Here is a 26,048-nt window from a genome sequence, read left to right as displayed (position 1 = left end):
AGGGGTGGAAATATCAGATCCTAGGCTTAGCTCTCTTGACAGTTTTTTTGAGGCGTTCGGAGACTGTCATTTGGAGTGGCTGTTGCCAAGGTACATTCCCACCTTCCTCCGTGTAGGGGGATTCCCTTTCCTCCAGGCACAGTCCCACATTTATGGTTTATAGACTTGTGAGGATGGCCATTCTGACTGGTGGGATTTGATGTCTCCTTGTTTTGATTGGCATTCCTATAATTAAGGATGCCGAGCATCTTGTCCTGTGGTTGTTGGGGTTTTTTTTCCCCCCTTCAAGGCTGTAAGGAGAACTGACCTGTGGCAACTGACTTCTTGAAAGTTGGTTGTGTGTGGAATTTGTTTCTGCAATACCTGCCCAGAACATTGCCTGAGGGCAGCTGTCATTAGCAGCCACCCAGGCCTTGTAAAGGAAAGTTATGACCAACCTAGATAGCATATTCAAAAGCAGAGACATTACTTTGCCAACAAAGGTCCGTCTAGTCAAGGCTATGGTTTTTCCAGTGGTCATGTATGGATGTGAGAGTTGGACTGTGAAGAAAGCTGAGTGCCGAAGAATTGATGCTTTTGAACTGTGGTGCTGGAGAAGACTCTTGAGAGTCCCTTGGACTGCAAGGAGATCCAACCAGTCCATCCTAAAGGACATCAGTCCTGGGTGTTCATTGGAAGGACTGATGTTGAAGCTGAAACTCCAATACTTTGGCCACCTCATGTAAAGAGTTGACTCACTGGAAAAGACCCTGATGCTGGGAGGGATTGGGGGCAGGAGGAAAAGGGGACGACAGAGGATGAGATGGCTGGATGGCATCACTGACTCGATGGACATGAGTTTGAGTGAACTCTGGGAGTTGGTGATGGACCGGGAGGCCTGGCGTGCTGTAACTCATGGGGTCGCAAAGAGTCGGACACGACTGAGCAACTGAACTGAACTGAGGCCTTGTGAATTTGAGGCTCCAGGAAGCAGTAGTGATCCAGTTGTAGTTACAGGAAACGTCCACGAGACGGCAGCACTTTCTCATGCCCACCTGTGTTTCCTCAGGCAACCAGCCTTAGGGAAAGTTGGCTTGCTGGGCTGTGAATTGGAGTGGAATGTGCCTGAGCAAACACCCAAGGGTTTGTGTCTCACTACTTCTTTCCCCTAAAGCCTCACACCCCCTCCCCTCCAGACCAATCCCAACCGGGACCACAGCTCCACGTTGAAGGAGGCTTGAGCGGGGAACCCCAGCACCAGGAGACGCGGAGATGAGGTTACTTTACCAGGGTCCTGAAGGCCACAGGGACCAGCCACCGTTGTCTGGGTACACTGGGGACTCTGGTTAGGGCTAGAGCAAACCAGACACTCTAGGTCTAAGAGGGGTCTCAACTAAGAGCACCCTACTTAGCTGTCTTGACCCCAGCACAGTCCAACCAAGGAATTCAAGCCTGCTCAGGCTCCAGGGACGTGATAGCAGCCTGAGACAGGGAGGTGAGAGGGGAGAAACTAGGCATTGCTTTTCTTTTCTTTCTTTTCATTTCATGCCGATGGTATGTTGGAGTATAGTAGATTTGTAATGTACTTGTTTCAGGGTACAGCTGCCTGATTCAGCTATGACATTGTAAGCACAGCATATCTATTCATTATAGGCTTCTTCTGAAATAGCTGTTATTGCAGAAGGTTGAGCAAAGTTCCATGTGCTGAACAACAGGTCTTTGTGGAGTATCTATTGGAGATTCAGATTTATGTGTATAGGGAAGGAAGGAAGGAGGAAGATAATCTCATGAATTATCCATTACAGATATGGATTTCTGTGTGTATATATATATTACTCCTGATCTCCTAATTTGTCACTGGCCCTTCACTTTTTCCCTTTGGAACACTTTGCGTATGAATCCTCAGAGTCTTTCTTTGTGTTGAAAATTAGTTCCTTTGTAGCTCTCTTTAAATTTTGCCTAAAAGGGACATCATATGCTGTTTTATTCCTCTGAGTGACTTCTCTTGGTCTATAAACATTCACGGTCCATCACTGAGGCTCCAGGGCGTCACTTCAGGGCTGGTTGTTGTGACTGAGTCATAGTCCGTTGTATAAATGTGCCACACCTTTAAGCTCTAGTGCCTCCCAGGACATTTTACTGGCTCTGGGTCTATGTTATTACAGGTAGTGTGTTCTGAACCTTGGGGTATATGTATGCTTCTGAATGATGGTTTTCCTGGGATGTAGACCCGGGGGTGGGGCATGTCAGATCCTAAGCTTAGCCTCTCTTGAAGGTTTTTCTTTCTGGCAGTGAAGGCTGTCCTCCACAGTGGCTGTGGACAGTGGACCTTCAAACCGGCAGCATCGAGGGCTCCCTTTCTCCAGGTTCTCTCCTGCATTCATTGTTTGTAGATGTGTGAGGATGGCCATTCCTGACTAGTAAGGTTAGACTTCTCCAGGGAGCTTTCATTAGCAATGCTACTGCGATTAGGGGCACTGAGCTGCTGCTTCTGTGGTGGTAGATTGTGGTTTTTTGTCTTCCCTCCTTAAAATCTTTGAGGGAAAAACACATGTAATTGGCTTCCTTAAAGTCAATTGTTTTTGGAATGTATTTTGGCAATAACTGCTCCAGGACATTTACTAAGGGAAGCTGTCATTAAAAGCCCTCCTAGCCTTGTGAATTAGAGGTGCCAGTAAGGAGCAGTCGTCAAACATTGTAGTTTAGGCAATGTCCACAGGTCAGTAGCATTATCTCATACCCACCTTAGGCAACCAGTCGTTGCTATTCAGTCTCCCAGTCGTTTTGGACACTTCACAACTCCATGGACTGCGGCACGCCAGGCTTCCCTGTCCTTCACCATCTCCTGGAGCTTGCTCAAACTCATGTCCATCGAGTCGGTGGTGCCATCCAACCATCTCGACCTCTGTGGTCCCTTTCTCCCCCTGCCTTCTATCTTTCCCAGCATCAGGGTCTTTTCCAATGAGTTGGCTCTTCGCATCAGGTGGCCAAAGTATTGGAGCTTCAGTATCTGTCCTTCCAATGAATATTCAGGGTTGATTTCCTTTGGGATTGATTGGTTTGATCTCCTTGCAGTCCAAGGGACTCTCAAGAGTCTTCTCCAACACCACAGTTCAAAAGCATCAGTTCTTTGGTGCTCAGCCTTCTTTATGGTCCAACTCTCACATCCATATATGAATACTGGAAAAACCATAGCTTTTCTATACAGAACTTTGTTGGCAAAATTATGTCTCTTCTTTTTAACACAATGGCAAGATTTGTCATAGTTTTTCTTCCAAGGATCAAGCATGTTTTAATTTCATGGCTGAAGTTACCGTCCGCAGTGATTTTGGTTCAGGAAAATAAACTCTCTTACTGTTTCCATTGTTTTCCCATGTATTTGCCATGAAGTGATGGAACCGGATGCCGTGATCTTCGTTTTTTGAATGTTGAGTTTTAAGCCAGTTTTTCACTCTCCTTTCACCTTCATCCAGAGGCTCTTTAGTTCCTCTTCACTTTCTGCCATAAGGATGGTATCATCTGCATATCTGAGGTTATTGATATTTCTTTCTGGAATCTTGATTCCAGCGTGTGGTTCTTCCAGCCCAGCGTTTCTCATGATGTACTCTGCATATAAGTTAAATAAGCAGGGTGACAATATACAGCCTTGACATAGTCCTTTCCCAATTAGGAACCAGTCTGTTGTTCCATGTCCAGTTCTAACTGTTACCTCTTGACCTGCATTACAGGCTTCCCAGGAGGCAGGTAAAGTGGTCTGGTATTCCCCTCTCTTTAAGAATTTCCCACAGTTTGTTGTGATTCACACAAAGGGTTTAGCATAGTCAGTGAAGCAGAAGTAGATGTTTTTCTGGAATTCTCTTGCTTTTTCTATCATCCAAAGGATGTTGGCAATTTGATCTCTGGTTCCTCTCCTTTCCTAAATCCGGCTTATACACCTGGAAGTTCTCGGTTTACATACGGTTGAAGCCTGGCTTGGAGGATTTTGAGCATGATCTTGTGAGCAAGTGAAATGAGTGCAGTTGTGCAGCAGTTTGAACATTCTTTGGCCATTGCCCTTCTTTCGGATTGGAATGAATAGGGAAAGTCGGCTTGCTGGGCTGTGAATAAGAGAATCGTGCCTGAGTACACACTGAAGGGCACTATCTCACTACTTCTTTCCCTAAATTCACACACGCACACGTCTGAAGCAATCCAACAGGGGCTGCAGTACCCTGCTGAAGGTGCTTAGAAGTTCACATTCCGGAGGGAGGTTTGAGCAGGAAAACGCAGCACCAGAAGAAACGGAGGCTGGCTGACTATTTGGCCCAAGACACCCAAGGCCATGGATGCCTTGATGGCCCTCAGGGCTCTGGTCCCAGGCAGAGCAGAGTAGAGGTTTCAGACAGAGCTCAGGACAGGGCACCCTACCTGGCTGAGTCGACCTTACCCCAGGGAAGACATGGGTCCAGTGTCTGATCAGGCTGCAGGGATGCGATCTGGCTCCAAGCTCAGAGGCTTTGAGGGGAAAGAGTGCTCGTTGCTCTTTCTCCCTTTCTGGAATGACACGCCAGGAGTCTCTTGGAGGATAGTCCTTTGGCAAGCTGTGTTGTCGTCAGTGTTCAGCCAACTGTTTCAGGGATCAGGCATATGTGGAGTGTATCTATTCTCTCTTGACTGCCACTCCCATAGAGCTTATTGCAGAAGATCGAGGAATGTGGTCCCCATCAGGTCCCTGTGGTTTTTCTGTCTCAGATACAGTTTTCTTCCTATGAAAAAGGAAGGAAGGCACACATCCTTGTGGATTATCTTACAGATATTACCGATTTCTTTACATAGGGCAGAGGTCCAGGATTCTGTGTATGTGTGGATGAGGCGGGAAGGAGATAATCCTGGTGGATTATTTTTACAGACACAGATTTCTGTGTGTCTCTGAGGCCCGACCTCCTGATGAATTCGTCCCAGCACTTCAGTTTTTGTTCTTTTTTTTTTTAAGCCTTTGTGGGTGTTTCAATTTGAAGAGTCTCTCTTTGGGTTGTAGATTTCTTCCTTTGAATCTTTCTTCCTTTTCTTTAGAGGGGATATCCTATGCTATTGTCTCCTCCTGTCTGGCAAGCTTCCCCTGGCCTGTGATCCATCCAGGTCCATCGCTGTAGCTCACAGCAGCATCATGTCATAATTCCCATGGTGGGCTTTTATGGCTGCATAATAGTCCATCGTATGCATGTACCTCAACCGGTTAAAACTTTAATCGATCACTGAAGATTTTGGTTGCTCTGTGTCTTGGCTTACGTAGGTCCTCTTGCAGTGATCCATGGGGTCCCTGTACCTTTTGGAACAATGCTTTTGTCCGCATATATGCCCAGATGTGACAATGTCAGATCTCAGGCCTAGCCTTTCATACTGATTTCGTCTGGCATTTGGTGCCTGTCCATGACACTGGTTCTTGCCAGTATACATTGTTGCAAATTGTACTGGGAGATTTCCAGTTCCACCGGGGTATTTTCCCCACTGATGGCCTGCAGCTGTATGAGGATGGCCATTCTGAGTGCCGGGGTTTGCATTCTCGTCACCGTTTTGATTGGGATGCCTGCCATAGTTAGGGATGCTGAGCGTTCTCTCTTAGGGTGCAGATTTGTGGATATTTTTCTTTTGTCTCCTCAAAGGTTGTGAGGCTAAGTGACCTGTTCTAATTGGCCTCTTGAAAGTCCCTTGTGTTGGGAACTTGTCCCTTCAAAACCTGGCCCAGGACATTTCGTGAGGCCAGCTGTGTCTAAGAGGCCCCTGGTCTTGTGAATTCGAGGGGCAAGTAAGGAGTGGTGGTCACGTTGTAGTTACAGGAAGTGTCCACAAGATGGCAGCACTTTCTCATGCCCACCTGTGGCTCCTCTGGCAAAACAGAGACTCAGGGCAAGTCGCTTGAAGGGTTGTCTCACTGCTGCTGCTGCTGCTAAGTCACTTCAGTCGTGTCCGACTCTGTGTGACCCCATAGACGGCAGCCCACCAGGCTCCCCCGTCGCTGGGATTCTCCAGGCAAGAACACTGGAGTGGGTTGCCATTTCCTTCTCCAATGCGTGAAAGTGAAAAGTGAAAGTGAAGTCGCTCAGTTGTATCTGACTCTTAGCGACCCCATGGACTGCAGCCCACCAGGTTCCTCCATCCATGGGAGTTTACAGGCAAGAGTACTGGAGCGGGGTGCCATTGCCTTCTCCGTGTCTCACTGCTACTTTCCCCTAAAGCCTCACAGCCCCTCCCTTCTGGACCAGTGCATAGCAAAGCCGCAGAACCTTTCTGAAGATGCTTCCCTGATAACTCAGCTGGTAAAGAATCTGCCTGCAACGCAGGAGACATGGGTTCGATCCCTGGGGTGGGAAGATCCCGTGGAGAAGGGCAAGGCTACCCACTCCAGTATTCTTGGGCTTCCCTCGTGGCTCAGCTGGTAAAGAATCCGCGTGCAATGCGGAAGACCTGGGTTTGATCCCTGAGTTGGGAAGATCCCCTGCAGAAGGGCAAGGCTACCCACTCCAGTATTCTGGCGTGGAGAATTCCATGGACTGTATAGTCCATGGGGTCACAAGGAGTCAGACACGACTGAGCGGCTTTCACGTTCACTTAGAAGCCCAGGAAGGAGGTTTGTGGCGGGAACCCCAGCACCAGGAGTGGAGGCTGGGTGACTATTCTGCTGATGGAACCCAGAGACCCTGGATGCCTTGGTCTTCCTCGGGACTGTAGTCCCAGGCAGAGACAAGCAGAGAGGTTTCCGATGGGGCTCAGGACAGGGTACCCTACCTGGCTGTGTCGACCTTACTCCAGGGAAGACATGGGTCCAGTGTCTGATCAGGCTGCAGGGATGCGATCTGGCTCCAAGCTCAGAGGATTTGAGGGGAAAGAGTGCTCGTTGCTCTTTCTCCCTTTCTGGAATGTCCCACTAGGAGTCTCTTGGAGGATAGTCCTTTAGCAAGCTGTGTTGTCGTCAGTGTTCAGCCGACTGTTTCTTCATATGTGAACAAGGAAGGAAGAAGGAAATTCTTTGTATCATTCATTACAGATAGATTTTTCTGTGTATAGGGTTTAGGCCCAGAGTTCTATGTGTGGTTGGAGGCAGCATGGAGATAATCCTGTGGATTATGTTTTACAGACACACATTTCTGTGTCTCGTTTTGGCCAAACCTCCTGTGGAATTCCTCCTCAGTGCTTTTTCTTCTGTTGGAACCCTTTTTGTGTCTTTCCATTCTAAGCATCTCTTATGGATTGTAAATGTCTTCCTTTGCGAATTTTTTCCTTTGCTTTAGAAGGGACAGCCTGCGCTGTTGTCTCCCTCTGTCTGGCTTGCTTCCCCCCATTTATTATCTGGTCAGGTCCATCCTGTGGCTACCAGTGACATCGTCTCATAATCTTAGTGGTGGTGTTTTTGGCTGAGAAATAGTCTATCACATACACGTCCCTCATCTTGTCCTCCCCGGGGATGGTGTGGTGGTCCTTGTGAGCTGGCCCTTTAAATGGGGCGAACATGGGGTCCGCTCCGTGCTCTAGGTGGTTCTGGTCTGCCCACACTCTTGTGGTGTGTATGGTGATCACGAGTGGCGCCCTGCTTTTTCTCGCACACCTCAGATATGACAGTTGGGTTTTTGGTCTTTTTGTATCTTTTGTATCTCATTCACAGTTTTCCTCAAGTGAGCATGCCTGCACTTATTTTTAGTCCTTTATTGTTTCTTTGGATTCTGTTGCTTTAGGAGAGGTTTGTTCTCACTTGTTCTTGCCCTGTGGCCTTGGACCACTTCCTAGAAGTGTCAACATCTGTTTCTTTTAAGGAGACTGTGGTGAGGATTAAAGGTGGGTCCACGTGACCGAGTGGACTCTGTAGGGCCTGAGCAGATATTGACACGCATGGTACTTTTGGCCTTTGAACAGCCCCAGTTTGAACTGTATGGAAACCATTTAGGTGTGGGTTTTATTTCCCAATAAACAGTATGATAGGATCCCCAGTTTGTGGAATCTGCAGATTCAGACCATGGACCCAGGTGTGGGGGGTGGGTGGACTGTAAACTTATACTTGGATTTTCCAGTGCACAGCCTCGGAGTCCGTACCTCCAGTCATTCAGGTGTCAGCTATATATTTCAGAATGATAACAATTCCTGGGCTAAATGCTATGGAAAAAATAAAATTGGGAAAATGTGGAAAAATACGTGAGCAGAAGGTCTCATTGAGGGGGATGATACTCGAGTTACATGAGAAGGAGCCAGTCAATGAGGACATCTAAGGAAGAGCACTCCAAGTGGGGAACAGCCCGTGCCAAGGTCCTGACGTGGAAACGAGCTCCAGTTTGAGGAGTATCAAGGAGGCCAGTGTGACAGAGTGGAGTGATGGGAGTTGGGATGCTTAGAAAGTAGAGCCTACTGCCTGGCTTTGTCTCACTTGGGAAAGAGGGCACAGGGTCCACAAGGAGGGTTGCGAGCTGGAGCACTCGCTCTCCTTAAGGGCCAGAGGGGATGGGCGCCCTCTCATGGCCTTGTGTGATCTGAATGCCCTTGTGGAGAGAGGAAGATCAAAACTTTGCATTGGGCTGAGTGCTTCGGACATGGTATTTTCCACTCTTGTGTGCACTGTGCCAGGTGGAAACCATCATTACTCCTGTTTCAGATGAGAAAACAGGTCTGAAAGGGGGCACTCCTATACCCAAAGCTGTAAACTTAGTACCTGTAAATGAAGTAATGACCTTCGACCGACCAGCAGGGGTACCTGTGTATATTTGGGGAGTGTCTCTGTCCTCAGGGCACTGGGCTCCAGTAGTCCATCAGCCCTGTGATGCCAGCAGATCACCCAGCGGTGGGTGCTTGTCCCACATCTGCCAGGAGAGGAGGTCTTCAGAGGCGGATGGTGGAGATGTGGAGGGACATCGCTGGAGGTGAGGCTGAGGAGGTCTGTCTGGACGGACACCAGGGCCCTGCAGATGTGAATGGCAGGGCTCCCAGGGCCATGCCCCACTGGAGGTGTGCTCTGGCCTGGGCTCCATCACCAGGTAGACAGTCTAGCCTGGCCATGTAGGTCACTCTGCTCCTTCCCAAGGCTGGGAGATGCCCCCTCTAAATATAGCCCCATGTGCTGAGCTCACGTCTATTTTCAGCTGAGGTTGGGAGGTGGCCAGGCCTTTGCCGGGCTCTCAGCAGAGCCACCGCTGCCTCTATCCGGTCCTGGCACTGGGCACCCTCATCGGCCCCCCACCTGCCATGTCAGAGGAGACCCAGGAAGGTAGGAGATGATCGCTGGGCGGGGAGCGGGTGAGGCCCCAGTACTGTGACCCTGTGGACTGTGGAGAAACCTGGCTCCAGGCCCACTGACCTCACTTCCTTGACGCGTCATCAGGCCCTGTGTCCCCTACACGTGGAGGAAGGGCCTCCCCTGCCGGGAACGTCTCCTCACCTCATACCTGTCCCCCCTGTGAAGGACAGCGGGAGGAATTAGGGGCAGCTCCCCAGCTGGGGCAGGGTCACCTCTAGGCCCAAGTGGGTGTGGGTGGGCAGGCTGGTCAGGGAAGGTCTGCCTTCAGGGAAGACATAGGATCGGGCGCGGCGGTGGTCTTGGGAAGCATTTGGGCACATGACCCAGGGACTGGGAGTGATGGCTTCTGGCCTCCATGTGGGCCTGTGTGGCCCCAACTGGCTAAAGGTTGGGGTCCCTTGGCCTGGCCAGACTGACTTCTAGTTATAGACTTTGGTGGCCAGTCTCCTAATTGCCCTACTTCAGGCAGGAGGTACGGAGGCTCAGAGTGGGATCATAGGGACTCAGGCAGCTTCCCATACGATGCTGGCCAGCACGTGGACCAGCTGGTCAAGTCCCCCCGCCCCACCCACAGCTTCAGCATTTTACACTGAATGGGAGGGGCCTGGCCCTGGGTGTGGGACTGTGCGCTTCTAAGCATGACATTTACTGTGTGTTTTTCGTGGTCACAATCTATCTAAGTTCATCGTTTAGTGTGGAAAAAGCACAGCCAAGTGCACAGAAGGCATTTAATATGACCCCAACGCACCACCATCCAGGCAGCGTCAGTTTTTGTTCTACATATTTTGAGCATGTCAAAGGCCAGTTTGAAGCAGATGTGAAAGTCGAGGTAGTATTCTAAAAGTCAGAGACCCAGAGAGTCCCATCACCCCTGGCTCTATCTGGAGGTGTTCTCCCAATGCCCCCAGATTTGTTATCTAGCTTCCAGCCAGGCTTCTAGAGGCTTTTTATATTTATTTATTTTTGGCTGACTTCTCTAGTCGCGGTGAGCCGGGGCTACTCTTTAGCGCGCAGGCTTCTCACTGCAGCAACTTCCCTTGTGGAGGAGCACAGGCTCTGGGCGCTCGGGCTTCAGTACTTGCAGGACGTGGGCTCGGTGGTTGTGGCTCACAGGTTTAGTTGCCCTGCAGCACGTGAAATCTTCCAGGACCAGGGATTGAACCCGTGTGTCCTGCCCTGGCAGGTGGACTCTTATCCACTGCGCCACCAGGGAAGTCCTGGAGATCTCAGGGGGCCAAAATTTAAAGAGGATGAGGGGGGAAGAACCACCATCTCCTAACTTAGCAAATATGTATGTGAACACTTACATATATAAAATTTTTTTTTTCAGTGGAGATGCCTAATGGTGGCGATGTCATACTCTTTTAGGGGCTCTGGATAACTATCCCTGGGGACAACCTGATGATAGCTAATTCTATTTCTGGGAATCCATCCTTAGTAACTACAGGGAAATTGGGGGGAAACCTTTGTAGGCATCCTTTTCTAGGAGTTATTGAATTCAGGCAACCTGGAAGGGGAGACCTCACAGGCAAGGGCAGCAGTCGGATAACAAAGACAGTCTCCTTGTGATAGTGAGAAGAGAGTCCCCAGAAGTTAGCAGCATCGGGCTGAACATGTTAGAGGAGGTAGAGCAGAGGCCACGAGGGAAGGGCACCACCCTGGCTGCTTCTGTTGGGGGCAGGAACAAGGTGCCAGGTACAGGGTGTGTGGGGAAGGCTGACAGCAGAGGCCGCAGCAGTGAGTGTCATGGGCCGTGGCTTTATTCCTCCAGGCTCTGCAATGAGCAGGCAGAGGAATGCCTCGGGAGGAAACAAAGCTAAGTCAACTGCTAAGCCAACTGCACTTCCTGCTCCTGTGGGTGAAACAGGCCCACGTGGTTCTCGGGTCATCTTGGCTGCAAATCACAGGTCGTTCTTGAGTTGGTTTTAGGCGCTTAGGAGTGCGAAGGCCCCTTCTACCCCTGCTGCACCCGGACGCCCTCTGGGAGGGGCGGGGGGGCCTGACCCGCTGGCTCAACCAGCCCCACGCTGCCCCCGCAGACACCGCGGCACTGACGAGGAGCCGGGCGCCGCTGGCTCCCAGCCACGGGCAGGAGGTGCGCCTGCACCGGGTGGAGTCCATCAGCGACCTACACAACGGCGGTGAGAGGGGGGCGGTACCGCTGGTCTGGGTGCAGGGAGCGGGTAGGAACGCAGGCGCCCCTGCCTGCCCTCCTGATGCCCCGTTTGCCCTGCAGGTCCGCTGTGCCCCTACCTGGCCGAGGAGGGGCAGCCGTGGGGTGAACTGCTGGGCGTCCTACCGCCCGCACTGTGCGCCCAGACCGGCTGCGGCCCGGTACACAGCCGCGGGGCCTTCCTGCTGCTGCTCGCGCTGCTGGTGCTCATCTGCCTGGCACTGGCCGTGCTGGCCGTCTACCTGAGTGGTAGGGAGGGCGCCGGGAGCCAGCGGGAGTGGGGAGACCAAGGCAGTGCGGGGCTGGGAGGGCAGGGTATTGCCAGGGGTGGCGTGAGGTCTGATAATCTGATCCCCCACCGCAGTGCTGCAAAGCGAATCCCTCCGCGTGCTGGCGCACACTCTGCGAACCCAGGAGGAGGTGCTGCTCAAACTCCGGCTCGCCAGCCTCAGCCAGCTGCGGAGGCTCAACTCCAGCGAGGCCCAAGCGCCCAGCTGAGATGCCGCTCGGACCCGGGGCCTGGGGGTATGTGCCGGGGAATAAAGTGGCCGTTGGCAGCTTTCTCCTCTCCAACTGCTGCTCCTTACGATTTCCTGGCTGCGGTTTTGGCATGAGACCTGATCTGACCCCACAGCTGCCTGCCTCTCTCGCCTTCTTGGGTCAGGCCAGGCCTTCTGGGGTTGAGGCTCCGCCTGGTGTGGCCTAAGGTCAGAGGAAGCCACACCAGCCTCCTGCCTCCTCTTGGGGCCTGGGAGCACCCACTGGCCTCCTCCAGATGGTGGGTCCAGAAGCCTAAAAAGAGCCAGTCACCCAAACTCTGCCAGGCCTCCCAATGCGGGGTCCAGTCTCCGCTCGCAAAAGGCAGGCTGGGCTCCGAGAAGTGGGGAGGAGGGCCATGGCAGTGAAACTTTTGGAGGGCACAGGCAAGCAGATGGAGACGGGGAGGCCCAGCGGTGCCCAAACCTGGGTGGGAGGGAGGGCAGAAGAAACAGCCAGGGCCACGGAAGGCTGCGCGTTCTGTTTAATTATCTCTTATCATCTTTAAAAACCAGCACAAAACCCACTCCAGGTAGCATCACCTCCCCACTGTGGTGCAGTGGCGTTTGTCCAGGCACCCCCCCCCCCCCCCCCCCACAGGAAGTGACTCATTCCAGGGGCACAAGGCCTGAGGAAGGCGCGGCCTTCGGCCTGCCCCGTGGCCCTGGGACGGGGAAGAGGCTGCGTGCGGGGGCGGGGTCCCAAGTGACCTCCAGCCAGCCCAGCCCCGTATCTCTCTTTGGTTTTGTCATTAAAAAAATAAAAGCGACAAGTCCTGGCAGGGACCAGGTGTTGTACGGTCTTCTGTTAAAAATAAACAGGCGAAGACGCGGACAGCCTGCTCACAGGACGTCGGCCCGCTTGTCCCGTACGCGGCTGCGCGCCTTGGTCCTGGCTCTGAAGGCCGCCGCGTTGTACAGGTGCTGGGGGGGGCGGAAAGTGAGGGCTGCGTGAGCGGGGCAGGCAGCGGTCCGGCCCCTCCTCCAGCCCCCGCGAGCTCGCCAGGCCAAAGCAGTGGAGGGGGAGAGAAAGGGGGCGAACCTTCTCGAAACGGGAGATCTTGCAGGCCTTCAGGGCGGCGGCATCCAGCACCAGCACCGGACCCAGGCCGAAGATGTCCCGGAGCAGCTCGTTGTTCTGGGGGCCGAGAAAGCCGTGAGCTCGGGTCCGCGTGGCACCACCCCAAGGGTGCCCTCTCCCCGTCTGCCCGCCCACCTGAAGGTGGTGGTGCATCCCAGAACCCAGCGCATCCTTGAAGGCGGCGTAGACCCGGCGCCGAGCCCAGCTGTCCACATAGAGCACCTCGAGGCCGAAGCGGATGGTCTCCTCCTCACACTCGCCGCCCTGCAGGTGAGAGGGGCCAGGACTGGGCTCGGCGGCTGTGCCCGGGGGTCGAGGGGTAGGGTGGGGGGCTGCACCCGCGCGGGGCCGTGCCCCTCTGCGCACGCACCTCAACGAAGTGCAGCACCGCCCGGAAGGTGGAGCGCTGGCGCCGGCGGTCGGCCTTGGCCCGGTACTTGTTGCTGTCGGTGGCCAGAGTGCGCAGCTCGCTGCAGAGGGCCTCCGTGTCCTCGTAAACAAAGTCCTCCTGCAGCGGAGCCGGGGAAGACACGGGGGCCGGGCCTGAGCGCCACTGGCTATGAGCCCGGTGGGGTCGCCCCAACCTTGCCTTTCCCCGAGGGAGCCGTGTTCTCCTCTGTCTGACCCCCGATCCCTCTTCCTTGGCCCCTGCCTGTGCCAGACACCCCGGCCAGGGGGCCCCTCAGAGCACCTGGCATCTTAATGTGGGGGCCGCGTCCCCTCTGAGGTGACCTCAGGCTGCCTTGCTCTCTGGGGCGGCCCCTGCACCCCGCCCCAGAGGGGCAGGAGGCGTCAGCAGGCACCCTCCCAAGCACGCCCCTGGCGCTCACACCTCAAGGTCCCGGGCGAGCTCAAAGAGCAAGGCGATGGTCTCGCCGGCAGCCATCCGCAGGTTCACACTCTCACTGGACAAGAGCTGGGGCAGCCGGGGCAGCTGCCTGGGGAAGGGGCAGGCTGAGCCATGTGTGTGGGTCAGGGGGCCTCTTCACCCTGGCCCTCCTGCCCCCGGGGCGGGGACGCAGCGCCCCTACCTGTCCAGGATGGGGCCGATGTGCGTGCTGGGGCAGATGGTGAGGAGCAGCGCCCAAGCCTGCAGGGCAGCGCAGAGAAGGCCCTGCAGGCTGGTGGGGACCACGGGACTGGAGCCCCGCCCGCTGCAGGACCGGCTGAAAACACCTTCCAAGCAGGTGAGGCAGGAGACCAGGTCCTGGTGGGTGGAGGCGCACAAGGAGGCAGGGGAGGGTCTCAGGAGCAGAGCCAGGGCCTGGGGGGCTCTCCCGCCGGGGTCTCTAGGTCACTCACCTCGATGTCCGCGGCAGCCACGTAGCAGCCCAAGCCGAGAGCAGATGCGCACTGCTGGGAGGAGGGTAAAGCCTGGTCATGGTCAGAGGCAGGCCCGGGCTCCCCGCCACGGCCAAGGCTCACCCTCAGAGTAGGAGGGGGAGCCTGGAGGCAGTGGGGGATGAGGTGAAGGAGGGGTGGCCCGGGCTGAGGACACTCACGTGCAGCCGGGCAGCAAGGCTGGCCGTGCTGTCGCTGAGCACAGAGACGAGCAGCGGCTGCAGGCTGTGGAAGAACTCCTCACCCTTGGGGCCGGGGCCCAGCTGCACGCACAGCAGGCCCAGCACGGCCGCGGCCAGGGCCTGCTCCTCGCCCTTGCCTGCGGGAAGGCCTACGGTCAGTCCAGGCAGTGAGGGCCATCACCCAGCCGGTTCAGGGCCGCCCCCTGCACCCTGGGGCCCAACCTTTCTTGAGGCACTTTTCCAAGGCGTCGGCCAGGGTGAGGCGGCGCTCCAGCAAGAAGTCGGGGAGCAGACGGGCTGCGAGGGCCAGGCGCAGGCTCTCGAGAGCACCCTGCCGGGTCTTGGCACTGGGGGACGGAGAAGGGGTTTTGTGGGCCAGCCCACCCTGGCACCTGGCGTGGGCTGAGCAGGGGCGCGGGCTGGGGCTGGCTGGAGGTCGGGGTACCTCTTGTCTGTGAGGCAGTCCACATACTCCTTCACCTTCTCCTCAAGGTCCTCCTGCTGACCCTGCTCTTCCACGGCATCCCCCCCTGCAAGGCCAGCTCGTCATGCCCCTTCCGGCCCTACCCCCGGCACCCCGTGGGGTCCCCGCTGCACCCCATCCTCTCTCACCCAGGCCCTCCTCGGCGGCAGCGCTCAGCTGGCTGGCACACTCGCTGGTGGTACTGTGGGCCTCACTGGCTGCCTCGTCCTCACTGGAGCCTGAGTCAGCCTGGGTACTGCTCCGGGCACCTGGGGAGGGCGGGACAGGGGTGCTCGGTCTGCCCTGGTGGAGGCGTGATGGCGGGGGTTACTTCGCCAGCCTCACGACCCCGCAGGACAGGATGCTGCCCTCCTCAAGGCTGGCTGATACCTGAGACCCCGAGCCAGGAAGGCTGCCTGTGGTGGGCAGGCTCCAGGCCCCACTTTGGACAACCTGGCAGGCTTGGTGGGCAGGGCCTCCTGAGGCTTGAGTGTGCTTTTAGGAGGAGACATGAGCTGGGCCAAGGCAGAAGGGGCTGCCCAGACCCCACCTTGGCCTGGAGGGGCACATCCAGGCAGATTCTGGGGTAGCTGGATCACCGGCCCAGATGATGCCCCAAAAGGCCAGGGCCTTAGATTACAGAGTCTCACAGACCCAAGATCCACACCCCTGGTGCACAGCTTAACAGGGGTAACCAGGTCAGGGGCCTTAGTCTTCAAAGCCTCACTTTCTCCGTCCACGAAAGAGGTGAAAGGCACCTATCTGGGGCCAGCAATTCAGACAGTAAGTACACCGTTGACTCGTTTCGGCTCACCCACCAGCACTGGGGGCCGAGATCCAGCTCCTAGTGGGTGTGGCTAAGTGCCCCAGGCCTCAAGCACATGCTCTCCTGAGCTCCCCTGGGCCACACCAGGCCTTTGGCCCAGAGTGGATGGACACACAGGCTCCTCTGGACCCTGGGATGTACAGAGTGCCAAGTGGCCCCTGGTTTCTGGAGCCCTTGAAAAAGGGGAACAGAGGGTGTGCGGGTCAGCAGCAGAGCTGGACACCCATGTGTAAGGGCAACAGCTGCAGCCAGAGACCCAGACAGATGCTGGTCACCAGGCCGACCCTCCGTGGTTTGGGGGGGTGTGTGGCGGAAGGTGGAGCTGCAGAGGTCAGATGAGGACGCGGTGGGGTGGAGACAGACTGTCTTCAGGCATCCTCAGAGGAGGCTGCGCCCGCAGAGAGGGGAGGTTCGCACGGCTGTTGAGCGGTGCATCTGGGACGAATCAGGAGGTTAGGACTGACATCTGTGCGTGCCAAGTTGCTTTAGGCGCGTCTGACTCTTGTGACCCCGTGAACTGTAGCTCACAGGCTCCTCTGTCCATGGGATTCTCCAGGCAAGAATACTGGAGTGGGTTGCCATGCCCCTCTCGAGGGGATCTTCCCGATCCAGGGATCAAACCCCTGTCTCTCATATCTCCTACACTGGCAGATGGTTCTTTACCACTAGCGCCACCTGCCCATAAAACTGACATATACACAGTAGTGTGAGGAACATAATCAGCAAGGCCTAATGTAGAGCACAGGGACTCCTCCTCAGCACTGGGTCAGTCTGTATGTGTGTCAGAACCGATCGATGTATGTATGTATAATTAAGTCGTGTTGCTGCACACCTAAAAAACCATCACAATAAATCAAATACACACCAAAATAAAGTAAAAATTCAGCCAAAATGGAAGGAAAGAGAGAAGGGGCAGCGGGGAGGGGAGGGGAGAGGGAACGGAGGAAGAAAGGGAAGAAGGAAGAAAAAGGTGCGTGGGGACCAGCCACCCGGAGCAGCTTCCTCGCCCAGACAGCCCTGCCTCCGGGCCGAGACTCCTGTGCGCCTGGAGCGTGGGGCAGTCTCCCTGCTAACCCCCCTCTCTCTCATCACTCTGTCGTTCTCTCTCCCTCCTCCTTTCTCTCCTCTCTCTCATTCCCTCTCTTCCTTCGCCTCTTTCTTTGACCCTTTCTCTTCTCTATCTTCCTTTCTCTTTCTGTTTTCCCGCTCTCTCGTTCTCCCTTTCTTGATTCCTTCCCTTCACCCTCCTCTGATTCCCTTTTTCTCTTCCTTCCTGTTGCCGTCTTCCCTGTCTTCTCCCTCTCTTCCTTCCCCTCTCTTTTCTGTCCCTTCTTTCTCTCTTGCTTTCCTTCTGTTTCTTTCCCTCAGATTCCCTCCCTTCTCTTTCCCTCTACCCTTTCTGTCTGTCCTTAACTCACTTCCTTCATCTGTCTCTAATTCTTTATTTCCTTCTCTACATCTCTTCCTCCCTCCCTCCCCCTCCCGCTTCTGTGTCTTCCTCTCCCCTTCCTCCCCTTTCTCCGTCTTTCCTCCTCTCTTCCTTCCTCTTCCTCCTCTTCTCCCTCCCTCCCCGTCCTCCGATTCTCTTTCTTTCCCTCTTTCTCTAATGCTTTTTGTTTCCTTCTGTTTCTTTCTTTCCTGCTCCTCCTTCCTTCCTCTCTCCTTCCCTCTCTGCCTTTCCATTGTCCTTCGTCTCTTTCTCTCCCTTTTCTCTCTTTCCCTTGCTTCCTCCCGTTCTTTTTGTCTTCCTTCCCCTTTCTTTCTTCCCTTCTCTCTCCTTTTCTCCCCCTTTCACTGTGCTTTGCTTTGTTCCTTTCTCTTTCTTTCCCACTATCTCTTCCTCTTTCCCTCTTCCTTCCTTCTCTTTACTCTTGTCTTTCTCTACTTCTATTTCCCCCCGTCCTTCCTGTCTTTCTGTTTTGATCTTTCACTTTCTGTACTCTATATATCTCTCTCATTCTCCCTTCCTTGACGCCTTCCTTCCTCTCATCTTTCTCTCTCTCCCCTCTTTTTGTTCTTTCTCTTTATCATTCTCTCTCCGTCCCTTCTCTCTCTCCATTTCTTCATCACTCTGGCTCTTTCCCTCCTCTTCTCTCTACCATCTTTTTCTTTCCTCCTTCCTTCTCTACTTCTCTGTTCCCTGCTTTCTTCCCCTTACTTTGATTTCTTTCCCTTTACCGTCTGTCTCTGTTTTTCTCTCTGTACGTAACTCTTTCACTTTATCGTTTTCTATTTCCTTCTCTCTGTCTTTTCTCCTTCCCTCCCTTTCTTGATTCCTTCTTCTCTTTCCCTTTCCCGTCTCTGATTCTGTCCCTTCCTTCCTCTCTTGCCTCCTCTCTCTCACCCGCGTCTCTTTCCCTATTTATCTCCCCTCCTCTCACTTGACTCCTTCCTTCCTTGATTTCATCATTCCTCTCTGTCCCTTCCTCTTTCTCCTTTTGTTCCTCTTCCTGCCTTCCTTCCTCTTTCTCTAATGCTTTTTCCTTCCATTTCTTTCTTCCTGCTCTCTCTTCCCTTCCCTCGTCTCTCCTTCCACCTTTCTATCATCCTTTGTCTCTCTTTCACTCCTTTTTTTCTATCTTCTCTCTCCCTTCCCCTCTTTCTCTCTCTACCCCCCACCTTGGTTCCTCTCTTTTTGTCTCTATCTTCCTTCCCCTATTTCTTTCCTTCTCTCTCCCTTCCTTTTCTTCCCTTCGTTCCTCTCTCTTTTGCTCTTTTCTCCTTCCTCCATCTCTCTGTCTCTAGCTTCCTTTCTCCCTCTCACTCTTTCTTCTTCCTCTACCTTCCTTCCTTGATTCCTTCCTGTTTCTATCTTTCTTCCTTTCTCTCTCTTTCTGTCCTCTCTCCGCCCCCTCTTGCTTTTTGCTTTCCTTGCTTCCTTCCCGCCTTCCTTTGACCCTCTCTATTTTCTGTCTCTCCCTTCCTCTCCTCTCTCCCTGTCTGTCACTGTTTCTTCCTTTGTCTCTCTCTCTCTCGCTCCCTTTGTTTCTTCGTCTCTCCCCCTTCCTTCCCTTGATTCTCTTTTCTCTAATTCTCTCTGCCTTGCTCTTTCCTTCCTCTCCTGTCTCACTCTCTAACTCCTTTCTCTCTCTCTTTCCTCCTCCTCAGCCCTTCTCTCCCTCTTTCAATTTCAGTCTTTATCTTTCTTCCTCTCTACCTTCCTCCCTCTTTCTGTTTGTCTCTTCCTCCCTTCCTTTCTCTCCATCGGCTTCTGTCTCCTTGTTTCTGTTTCCTTCCTCATTCTCTCCCTCCCTCTTTCTCCCTTGATTCCTCCCTTTCAGTCCCTGTGTGTGGGTCTCTCCTTACTCTTCCTGACCTCCTTTCTCACTCTCTCGTCTCTCTTCCTTCATTCCTTTTCTCTTTCTCTCTGCCTTCCATTGTTCCTCTTCCTTCCCTCACTCTCTCCATGACTCTATTTCTCTTTCCTCCTCCGTTCTTCTCTCCTTTTCGCTCTTTAGCTCTTTCTCTTTCTTCCTTTCTCTGATTTTCTTCTGCTTTCTCTCACTTTTCATTTCTCTTGCTTCTGTTAATGCTTTCTCTCTACTCTTTCTCTTGTTCTCATTCCTTCTCTCCTCTCCCTTCCTTTCTGTGTCTCTTCCTCTCTATCTTACTCTCTTTCTGTCCTCTGTCTCTTAATTTCTTCCTCCCTCTTCTGCTGATTCATTCTTCCTTCCTCTCTTTCAATCTTTCTCTAGTTCTCTTTCCCTCACTCTATCCTCTTCTCTTTCACTACCATTTCCTTCCTGTTTCCCTCTTTCATTCTCCCTTCTCCCCATCTCTCGATTCTCTGTCACTCTCTTCTCCTTTGTTGATTCCCACCCTTCTTTCTCTAACTCGCGTTGTTTGTCTCTCTCTAGTTTGCTTCCTGTCTCTCTTCCTGACTCTTTCTCCTTCCTTCCTACTGTCTCTCTCCCTGCCTTTCTCACTTTCGCTCTCCCCACTCCTTTCTCGCTACCTTTCTTTTTCTTTCGTTTCTTTCCCTTTACCCTCTTTCTCTTTCCCTAACTTTTTCTCCCCTCCTCCCTCTCCTGTCTCACCTCCTCTTTCTTCCTTTCTTGATTCCTTCCTTCCTTTGATTTCATCCTCCTCTCTTCCTTCCTTCCTCTCTCACTCTTTCTCTGGTGCCTTTTCTTTCCTTCCATTTCTCTTTCCTGTTCTTTTTCTCCCTCCCTCTCTCTTCCTTTTCTTCCCCCTCTATTTCTCTTCCACTCTTTCTTTCCCACTATTCCTTCCTCTCTCTCCTCCTTCCTATTCTCACTTTCTCTCTGTATCTCTTTCTCTAACTTCCTTTCTCTATCTTCCTGCGTTCCCTGATTCCTTCCTTCCTCTGTCTCTTTTGCTTTCTTTTTCTCTCACCCTTTCTTTCTGCTCTTCTCTCTTGCTGTCTTCCTTCTTCTCCCTCCCTCCTTCCCCTGTATTTCTTTCATTCTTCCTTTCTACCTTTCTTTGATCCTCTCTCTCTCATTCCTAGGAGTTTTCTGCCTCTTACTACCTTCCTTCCTTCTTCCTCTTTCTTCTTGTCTCATTCTGTCCTTCCTTCCTCTCCACTCTCTCTCTCGCTTCCTTCCTGATTCTTTCTCTTTTTGTTTCACTGTTTCCCTCTCTCTCTTTTCTTCAATTTCCCCCTCTGTCTCTTCCATGCTTTCTACCCTTTCTCTCCTTTTCTTCCTCACTCCCCATCTTTCTTCCTTCTATCCTTCTGACTCTCCTCCCCTCTTTTTCTTCCTGATTCCTTCCTTCTGTCATTTCTCTTTATTGATCTCTTTTCCTTCCTCTCTTTCCTTCTCTCGCGCGCTCTCCCTTTGGTCCTCTTTCTCTTTCCTTTCTGTTTTCCTTTCTTTCCATGTATTTCTCTTTGTTTCTCTTTCTCTTCTCTCTACCCTTCTTTCTCTTTCTCTCTTCCTCTTGCTGTCTCAATCCCTTTTTACTTCCTTCCTCCCGCTCTTTCTCTTTTTTTGTTCTCTTGCCTCCTTCCTTCATCTTCTCTCTTACTTGTCTCTCCTACCTCATTCATTCTCTCTCCCTTCCTTTGCTCCTCTCTATTACTCTATTCCTGATTCTTTTTCCTCCTTTCTCTCTCTCCTTTACCCTTTAGCTCTTTCTCTAATTTCCCTCCTTCCTCTGATTTTATGCCCTTCCTTCCCCCTTTCTCTCTCTCTTTCCCTTCCTTCCTGGCTGTGGGTCTTTTGCTCTGTCTCTCTCATCCTTCCCCTCTCTTGTTCCATTTCTCTGTCTCGTCCTCCCTTCCTCTCCATCTCTTTAGCCTCTCTCTCCTCTTTCTCTTTAACTCTAGTTCCCTCTGTCTCTCTCTTCCATCTCTTTCCCTCGCTCTCCCTTCCTTTCTCTCCTTCTCGCTCCCTCTCAACATTTACGATCCTCTTTCGCTCTCCTCTGTTGATTTCTACCCTTCTTTCTAACTCCCTTTCTGTCTCTAGCTTGCTTCCTTCCTCTCTCACACTCTCACTCCCTCATCTCCAGTTCTCTTCTCTCTCACCTTTTCATTCTTCACCTCTGCTCTCTCTCCCTTCCTTCGTTTCTTCCTTCCTCTCTGTCTCCGTGTCTCTCTTCCTACTTATCTTTCTTTCTCCCTTGATTCCTTCCTTCTTTCAGTCTTTCTCTCTCTCTCTCCCTTACTTTCCTTCTCTTAAGTCTTTCACGCTCTTGTTTTCCCTCTGTGTCCTTCCCTGTCTTCCTTCCTCATCTCGCTTACTTTTTCTATCCTTTTTTCCTTCCTCTCACTCTGTCTTTCCATTACTCTATTTCTCTTTCCTCCTTTCCTCTTCATTAACTCTTTCTCTTTTTTTCCCACCTTCCTTCCCTTCTTCCCTTCCTTTCTGTTTCCCTCTTTCTCTAACTTCCTTTCTTCTGATTTTCTTTCACTCTTTCCTTCTCTCTCCCTCCCTTTCTTTGATTCCTCTCATTCTTTCTACCCTTCCTCCATTCCTCTCCATTCCTTTTGCTTTAACTCTTTCTCTCTCCCTTTCTCAGTTCTCTCTCTCCCTTCCTTCCCCCCTTTCTCTCTCTCCTGCCTTCCTTTTTGTCTCTCCATTTCGCTCTTCCTCTATGGTCCTTCCTTCCTTCCTCTTCTTTCACTTTCTTCCCTCATCTCTTTCTCTCATTATATTTTCCTTCCTTCCCCTCTCTCTCCTTCTGATTTCTACCTTCTTTCTTTGTCTCTAACTCCTTTTCTCTCTCTAGCTTGCTTCCTTTCCTCCTTTCTTATGCTGTCATTCCCTCGTTTCCCCTTTTCTCTTCCCCTCTCCTTTTCTCTTTCCTCCCTTTTTCTCCTCTGATTCTTTATTCCTTTTTCTTCCTTCCTCTCTCTCTTCTGTATCTTCCTTGATTCCTCTGTTTCTATTTCCCTTCCTGCAGTCCTTCCTTCTTGATTCCCTCCTTCCTTCCTCTAGTCTGTCTCTCTGTCTCACTTTCTCCTTCTGTATCTTCCTTTCTCCACCTCTCTATTGTTCTTCCGTCCTCTCTTCTCCCTTTCCTTTTCTCTCTCCAGTATTCTCTTTCTCTACCTTTCTTGCTTCCTCTCTTTCTTGTTCCCCCTTCCTGATGGCTTCCTCTCACGATGTCTCTCTTGCCACTCCTTTCTTCCTCTCTCATCCTTTCGCTGTCTCTGTTCTCCTAGTTTCTTCCTCTCTCTCTCGTCTATTTCTTGCTTTCTAGGCTTGAACCCTCTAAATTCTCACCTTGTCGGCAGGTCTCCTAGTTGTGAGGTGGTTATCTTCAGACTACTTCCTTAGAGTGGACTCCGACCACTACACAGCACCTCAAGCGCCCTGTAATAACCTACCTGAGTTAAGGATCTGAAAAAGAATCCTTACAGGAATCTGTTCAGCAGAATCAAGTGGCTACAGAGCTCAAACACAACACTGTATCTCACACACAGTGCAATAAAGCTTGAAAATGAAAGGACAGAGTGCTCATTCTGTTCTCCTCAGGCCTTTGCAACCCGGGCTGGTGTCACATCCTTGGAGCCTGAGGCTTCATCCCAAGGCTGCACTGGGGTGGGGCTGAAGGAGCTGAACAGGATGGGAGACGGGAAGACCCCACTTGAGTGTAGCGCCTGGCCCCGGCTGGCTGGGGCCACAACTTCGGGATGCAGGCTAGCCCTTGACCAGCTAAGGCAATCTTAGTGCCTCCAAAGGATGCTGCAGCCGCTGGGCAGGGAGGGCTGTGAAAAGTTTCTGGGTACCACAGCTCCTGTTGCTCGGGATCCCAATTCAAGGCTGCTTCCTTTGAGTCACCCCACCTCCAAACCACAGCATCCTTAGCACAGCACAGCACTTTTGCAGAACCTGGGGTTTGTCTGTCAGGTAGAAGCAGACAGCAGGAGCCTGAAGGGCAAGAGGGAAGCGGTGATGAGTCACAGACTCTTGGCTGTTTCTTTGGGCACTTCCCACTCAAACTGACAACCCAGGAAAACAGCTTTCTCTAAGAGCCATGAAGGTTGGGCTTGGCTGGTTTAACAGACTTGGGCAGGAGACGGTGCTACCTGCCTTGTGGCCACTTCTGGTAACAGGAACTTTAAAACCAGCACTTCAGAGCAGTTAAATCAATTGCCAGAGCTACATTTTACACTTTTTTTTTTTTAAACAAAAATCAACTGAAAAGATGCTCAGCATCTCTAATGATTAATAAATGCAAATTAAAGTGACAACGAAGTAACCCATCACACAAGTCATCAAAAAGTCACTACACAAAAAAACGCTAGAGAAGACACACAGAGAACCCTACAGCACTACTGGTTCAAATATAAACTGGAAATAGCCACTCTGTAGGAAAACTATAAAGGTTCTTTAAAAACCAATAAGCAATGCTACCACAAGCTCTGGGAATCCCAGTCCTGGGCCTACCCAGAGAACACCATCCTTGAAAAGACACGTGAAACCCAACCATCCTTGTGCCATAACCCAAAACAGAAGACCAACCAAAACCATGGAAATGTCAGACCACAGATAAAAGGAAATAAAGGCTGCAACAACCACTCCATGGACTGGTGCTCAGCCAGTAAACAGAATGAAATCATGCCATCTCTGGGCACTTGGACCCAGCAAGACATGATTACACCTAATAGACAAAGTCAAAGAAAAACATTGCTTATAACGCTTAGAAGTGCTATCTAAACACTGATACAACTGAGGTACTAAAAAGTTAAACAGATGAGATACTAAAAAGGAACCTAGATTTACCAAAGGTAAAAGTTAGAGAGGGGAATAGGACGTTGAGATTGTGGTTTTCTGTCAAATACACACCCCATACATATAAATATATATATATATATATATATATATATATATATTTAACAAGCAAGGACAAAGGAGACAGCACAGGCACTCAACACTCTGTGATAATCCACATGGGTAAAGCACCTGAGAAAGAACAGGTAAGTGTATCTGTAACTGAATCAGGTTGCTGCAGAAATAAAAAAGAACACTGTATATCACCTATAATGCAATACAATATGGAGATGATATTAAAAAAAAAATAGAGTGGGGCCTACCTATTCTATTGCACGAGGCCAGTGTCACCTGGGCAGGGTCAGAATAGTGAAGCCTGAACTGGCATGGGTCCCAGGGTGGCCTGGGGTGAATCTGAGAGAGCTAAGGGTTTGTGCCTCCAAATAAGTGCCACCTTGCACCTGTACTTCCTGCTACCCTCTACCTGGGACCACAACCTGATTATGCAAGCTGACCCTCTAAGAGATAAGGCTAGCCTAGTACACCTGAAGCGATGCTGGAGCTACTGGGTAGTAAGAGCTCTCAAAAGTCTCGGTCTCCACTGCTCCTGGTCCTGGGGAACCCACTTAGCGCAGGCTTCCTTTTGGTTGCCCCACCTAAAACCACAGAACTCTCAATAAACCTCATGAAGGGCTTGAAATTTGTCTCCAGGGTGGGAGGAGAGGGAGGACCCTGAACGGCAAGAAGGAAGAGGTATTGAATCACAAGCTAATGGCTATTTCTCTTGGCAAGTTCCATTCTAAGGGACCACCCAGGAAACAGCTTTCGCTCATAAAGGATCAGATTGCCCGAAACCCAGGGGAGAGGAAGGGGAAGGGCTGCCACCTTGTGGCCACGACTAGTAACAGCATCTTTCAAAAGGAGTTTCAGGGCACTTAGGTTTGTAGAGCTGTGAATAGCACCTGCCCTCAAGCAATATCCTCTGGTAGGTCAAGAAAATCGCCTTGAAAACTGGGCTCACTCTCAGGAGACCACCTGCAAGAGCTAAATTTTACTACATTCTTTCTTTACACACACACCAAAGTCTAATGGTCAGGTGTTCAGCATCTTCAGTGATTAGAAAAATGCAAATCTAAATGACAAATCGGTAAACCCTAACACCAGTTATCAAAAGGGCTACACACAAAAAATTTGAGAGAGGCTGGGCACAAAAGGGAACACTACTACACGGTTAGTGCAAATATAAACTGACCACGGCCACTCTGGAGAACACTACGGAAGTCCTTTCCACAATGAAACAGCGCTACCACGAGCTCTGGAGCTCGCACTCCGGGGAGTATACTTGGAGAAAACCATCCTTTGAAAAGACACTTGCATTCAAATGGTATTTGCTCCAATATCCAAAACAGCACAGCCATTGAAACCACCGGGAAGTACATTCATTAATTAGCGAAAGAAAAAGACATGCACCAAACATACCATGAACGAGGAGTCAGCAGGAAAACAGGATGAAGCCATCATTTGTGGCTGAGACCCATCAGGAGAGGACTGCGCCCAGTACTCCAAGTCAGACAGGGAAAAACACGTACCATTCATATCACAAACGGGGACAGAACACTGAACACCCCAACTAGTGTACTAACAATACAGAAGGGAGACCAAAAAAGGAACTTAATTTACTAAAGGGACTAGATGGGGAGTGGAGGAAAAAAATGGGGATGGTGGGATTGACAGGAAAGCACAAATCAACAGTGTGTGTATATGTGTGTGTGTATACATATACACACAAAAAAAACAAAATCACCAAGGATGTATGAAATCCCACAAGAGACTCTGCTCACCACACTGTAATATCCTCTGTGGTAAACGAGCGGAGAAAATATAGGTACAATTATACATTTAACTAAATCAGGTTGATGTAGAACAGCAGAAGAACACTGTGGATCAACTATATTACAATACAAAATGGAAATTACAGAAAACAAATCTGGACTGCCTACTCTGTTCCAGGAGGTCCGGGCCACT

At 51.5% G+C, this 26,048-nt stretch overlaps 2 protein-coding genes across 7 annotated transcripts in view; one reads left to right on the top strand and one right to left on the bottom strand.

The window, feature by feature from the left end:
* The first annotated feature begins 773 nt into the window (after positions 1-773).
* On the top strand, positions 774-12,536 carry LSMEM2 (leucine rich single-pass membrane protein 2). The gene is made up of 4 exons (XM_019984408.2): positions 774-9,205; positions 11,275-11,376; positions 11,472-11,657; positions 11,773-12,536. The coding sequence occupies exons 1-4, from the start codon at positions 9,184-9,186 to the stop codon at positions 11,904-11,906; spliced, it is 444 nt and encodes a 147-aa protein (XP_019839967.1). The 5' UTR covers positions 774-9,183; the 3' UTR covers positions 11,907-12,536.
* The window catches only part of IFRD2 (interferon related developmental regulator 2), a 27,250-nt gene continuing 13,613 nt past the window's right edge, over positions 12,412-26,048 (bottom strand). The window contains exons 2-12 of one of the 6 annotated variants that reach the window (XM_070776672.1): positions 15,161-15,280; positions 14,994-15,078; positions 14,771-14,895; positions 14,528-14,685; positions 14,328-14,381; positions 14,057-14,232; positions 13,858-13,963; positions 13,396-13,533; positions 13,161-13,289; positions 12,987-13,082; positions 12,412-12,868 (exon numbers count right to left, since the gene is read on the bottom strand). In XM_070776672.1, the coding sequence (XP_070632773.1) occupies positions 12,788-12,868; positions 12,987-13,082; positions 13,161-13,289; positions 13,396-13,533; positions 13,858-13,963; positions 14,057-14,232; positions 14,328-14,381; positions 14,528-14,685; positions 14,771-14,895; positions 14,994-15,078; positions 15,161-15,280 (1,268 nt within the window). In that variant the 3' untranslated portion in view covers positions 12,412-12,787. Of the gene's footprint in view, positions 12,869-12,986; positions 13,083-13,160; positions 13,290-13,395; positions 13,534-13,857; positions 13,980-14,056; positions 14,233-14,327; positions 14,382-14,527; positions 14,686-14,770; positions 14,896-14,993; positions 15,079-15,160; positions 15,281-26,048 lie in introns of all 6 variants that reach the window. The other 5 variants (XM_019984402.2, XM_070776675.1, XM_070776674.1 and 2 more) reach the window with 5 other exon arrangements.

This window comes from Bos indicus, chromosome 22, assembly GCF_029378745.1.
Source record: "Bos indicus isolate NIAB-ARS_2022 breed Sahiwal x Tharparkar chromosome 22, NIAB-ARS_B.indTharparkar_mat_pri_1.0, whole genome shotgun sequence".
NCBI lineage: Eukaryota > Metazoa > Chordata > Mammalia > Artiodactyla > Bovidae > Bos > Bos indicus.
This window is presented reverse-complemented; position numbering and strand designations above follow the sequence as displayed.

Bases quoted from the DNA above. Each gene is read 5' to 3' on its own strand.
- LSMEM2 (XM_019984408.2), top strand. From the start codon at position 9,184: ATGTCAGAGGAGACCCAGGAAG. The intron at 9,206-11,274 runs GTAGGAGATGAT...CTGCCCCCGCAG, and splicing joins GTCAGAGGAGACCCAGGAAG to ACACCGCGGCACTGACGAGG. The intron at 11,658-11,772 runs GTAGGGAGGGCG...CCCCCACCGCAG, and splicing joins GCTGGCCGTCTACCTGAGTG to TGCTGCAAAGCGAATCCCTC.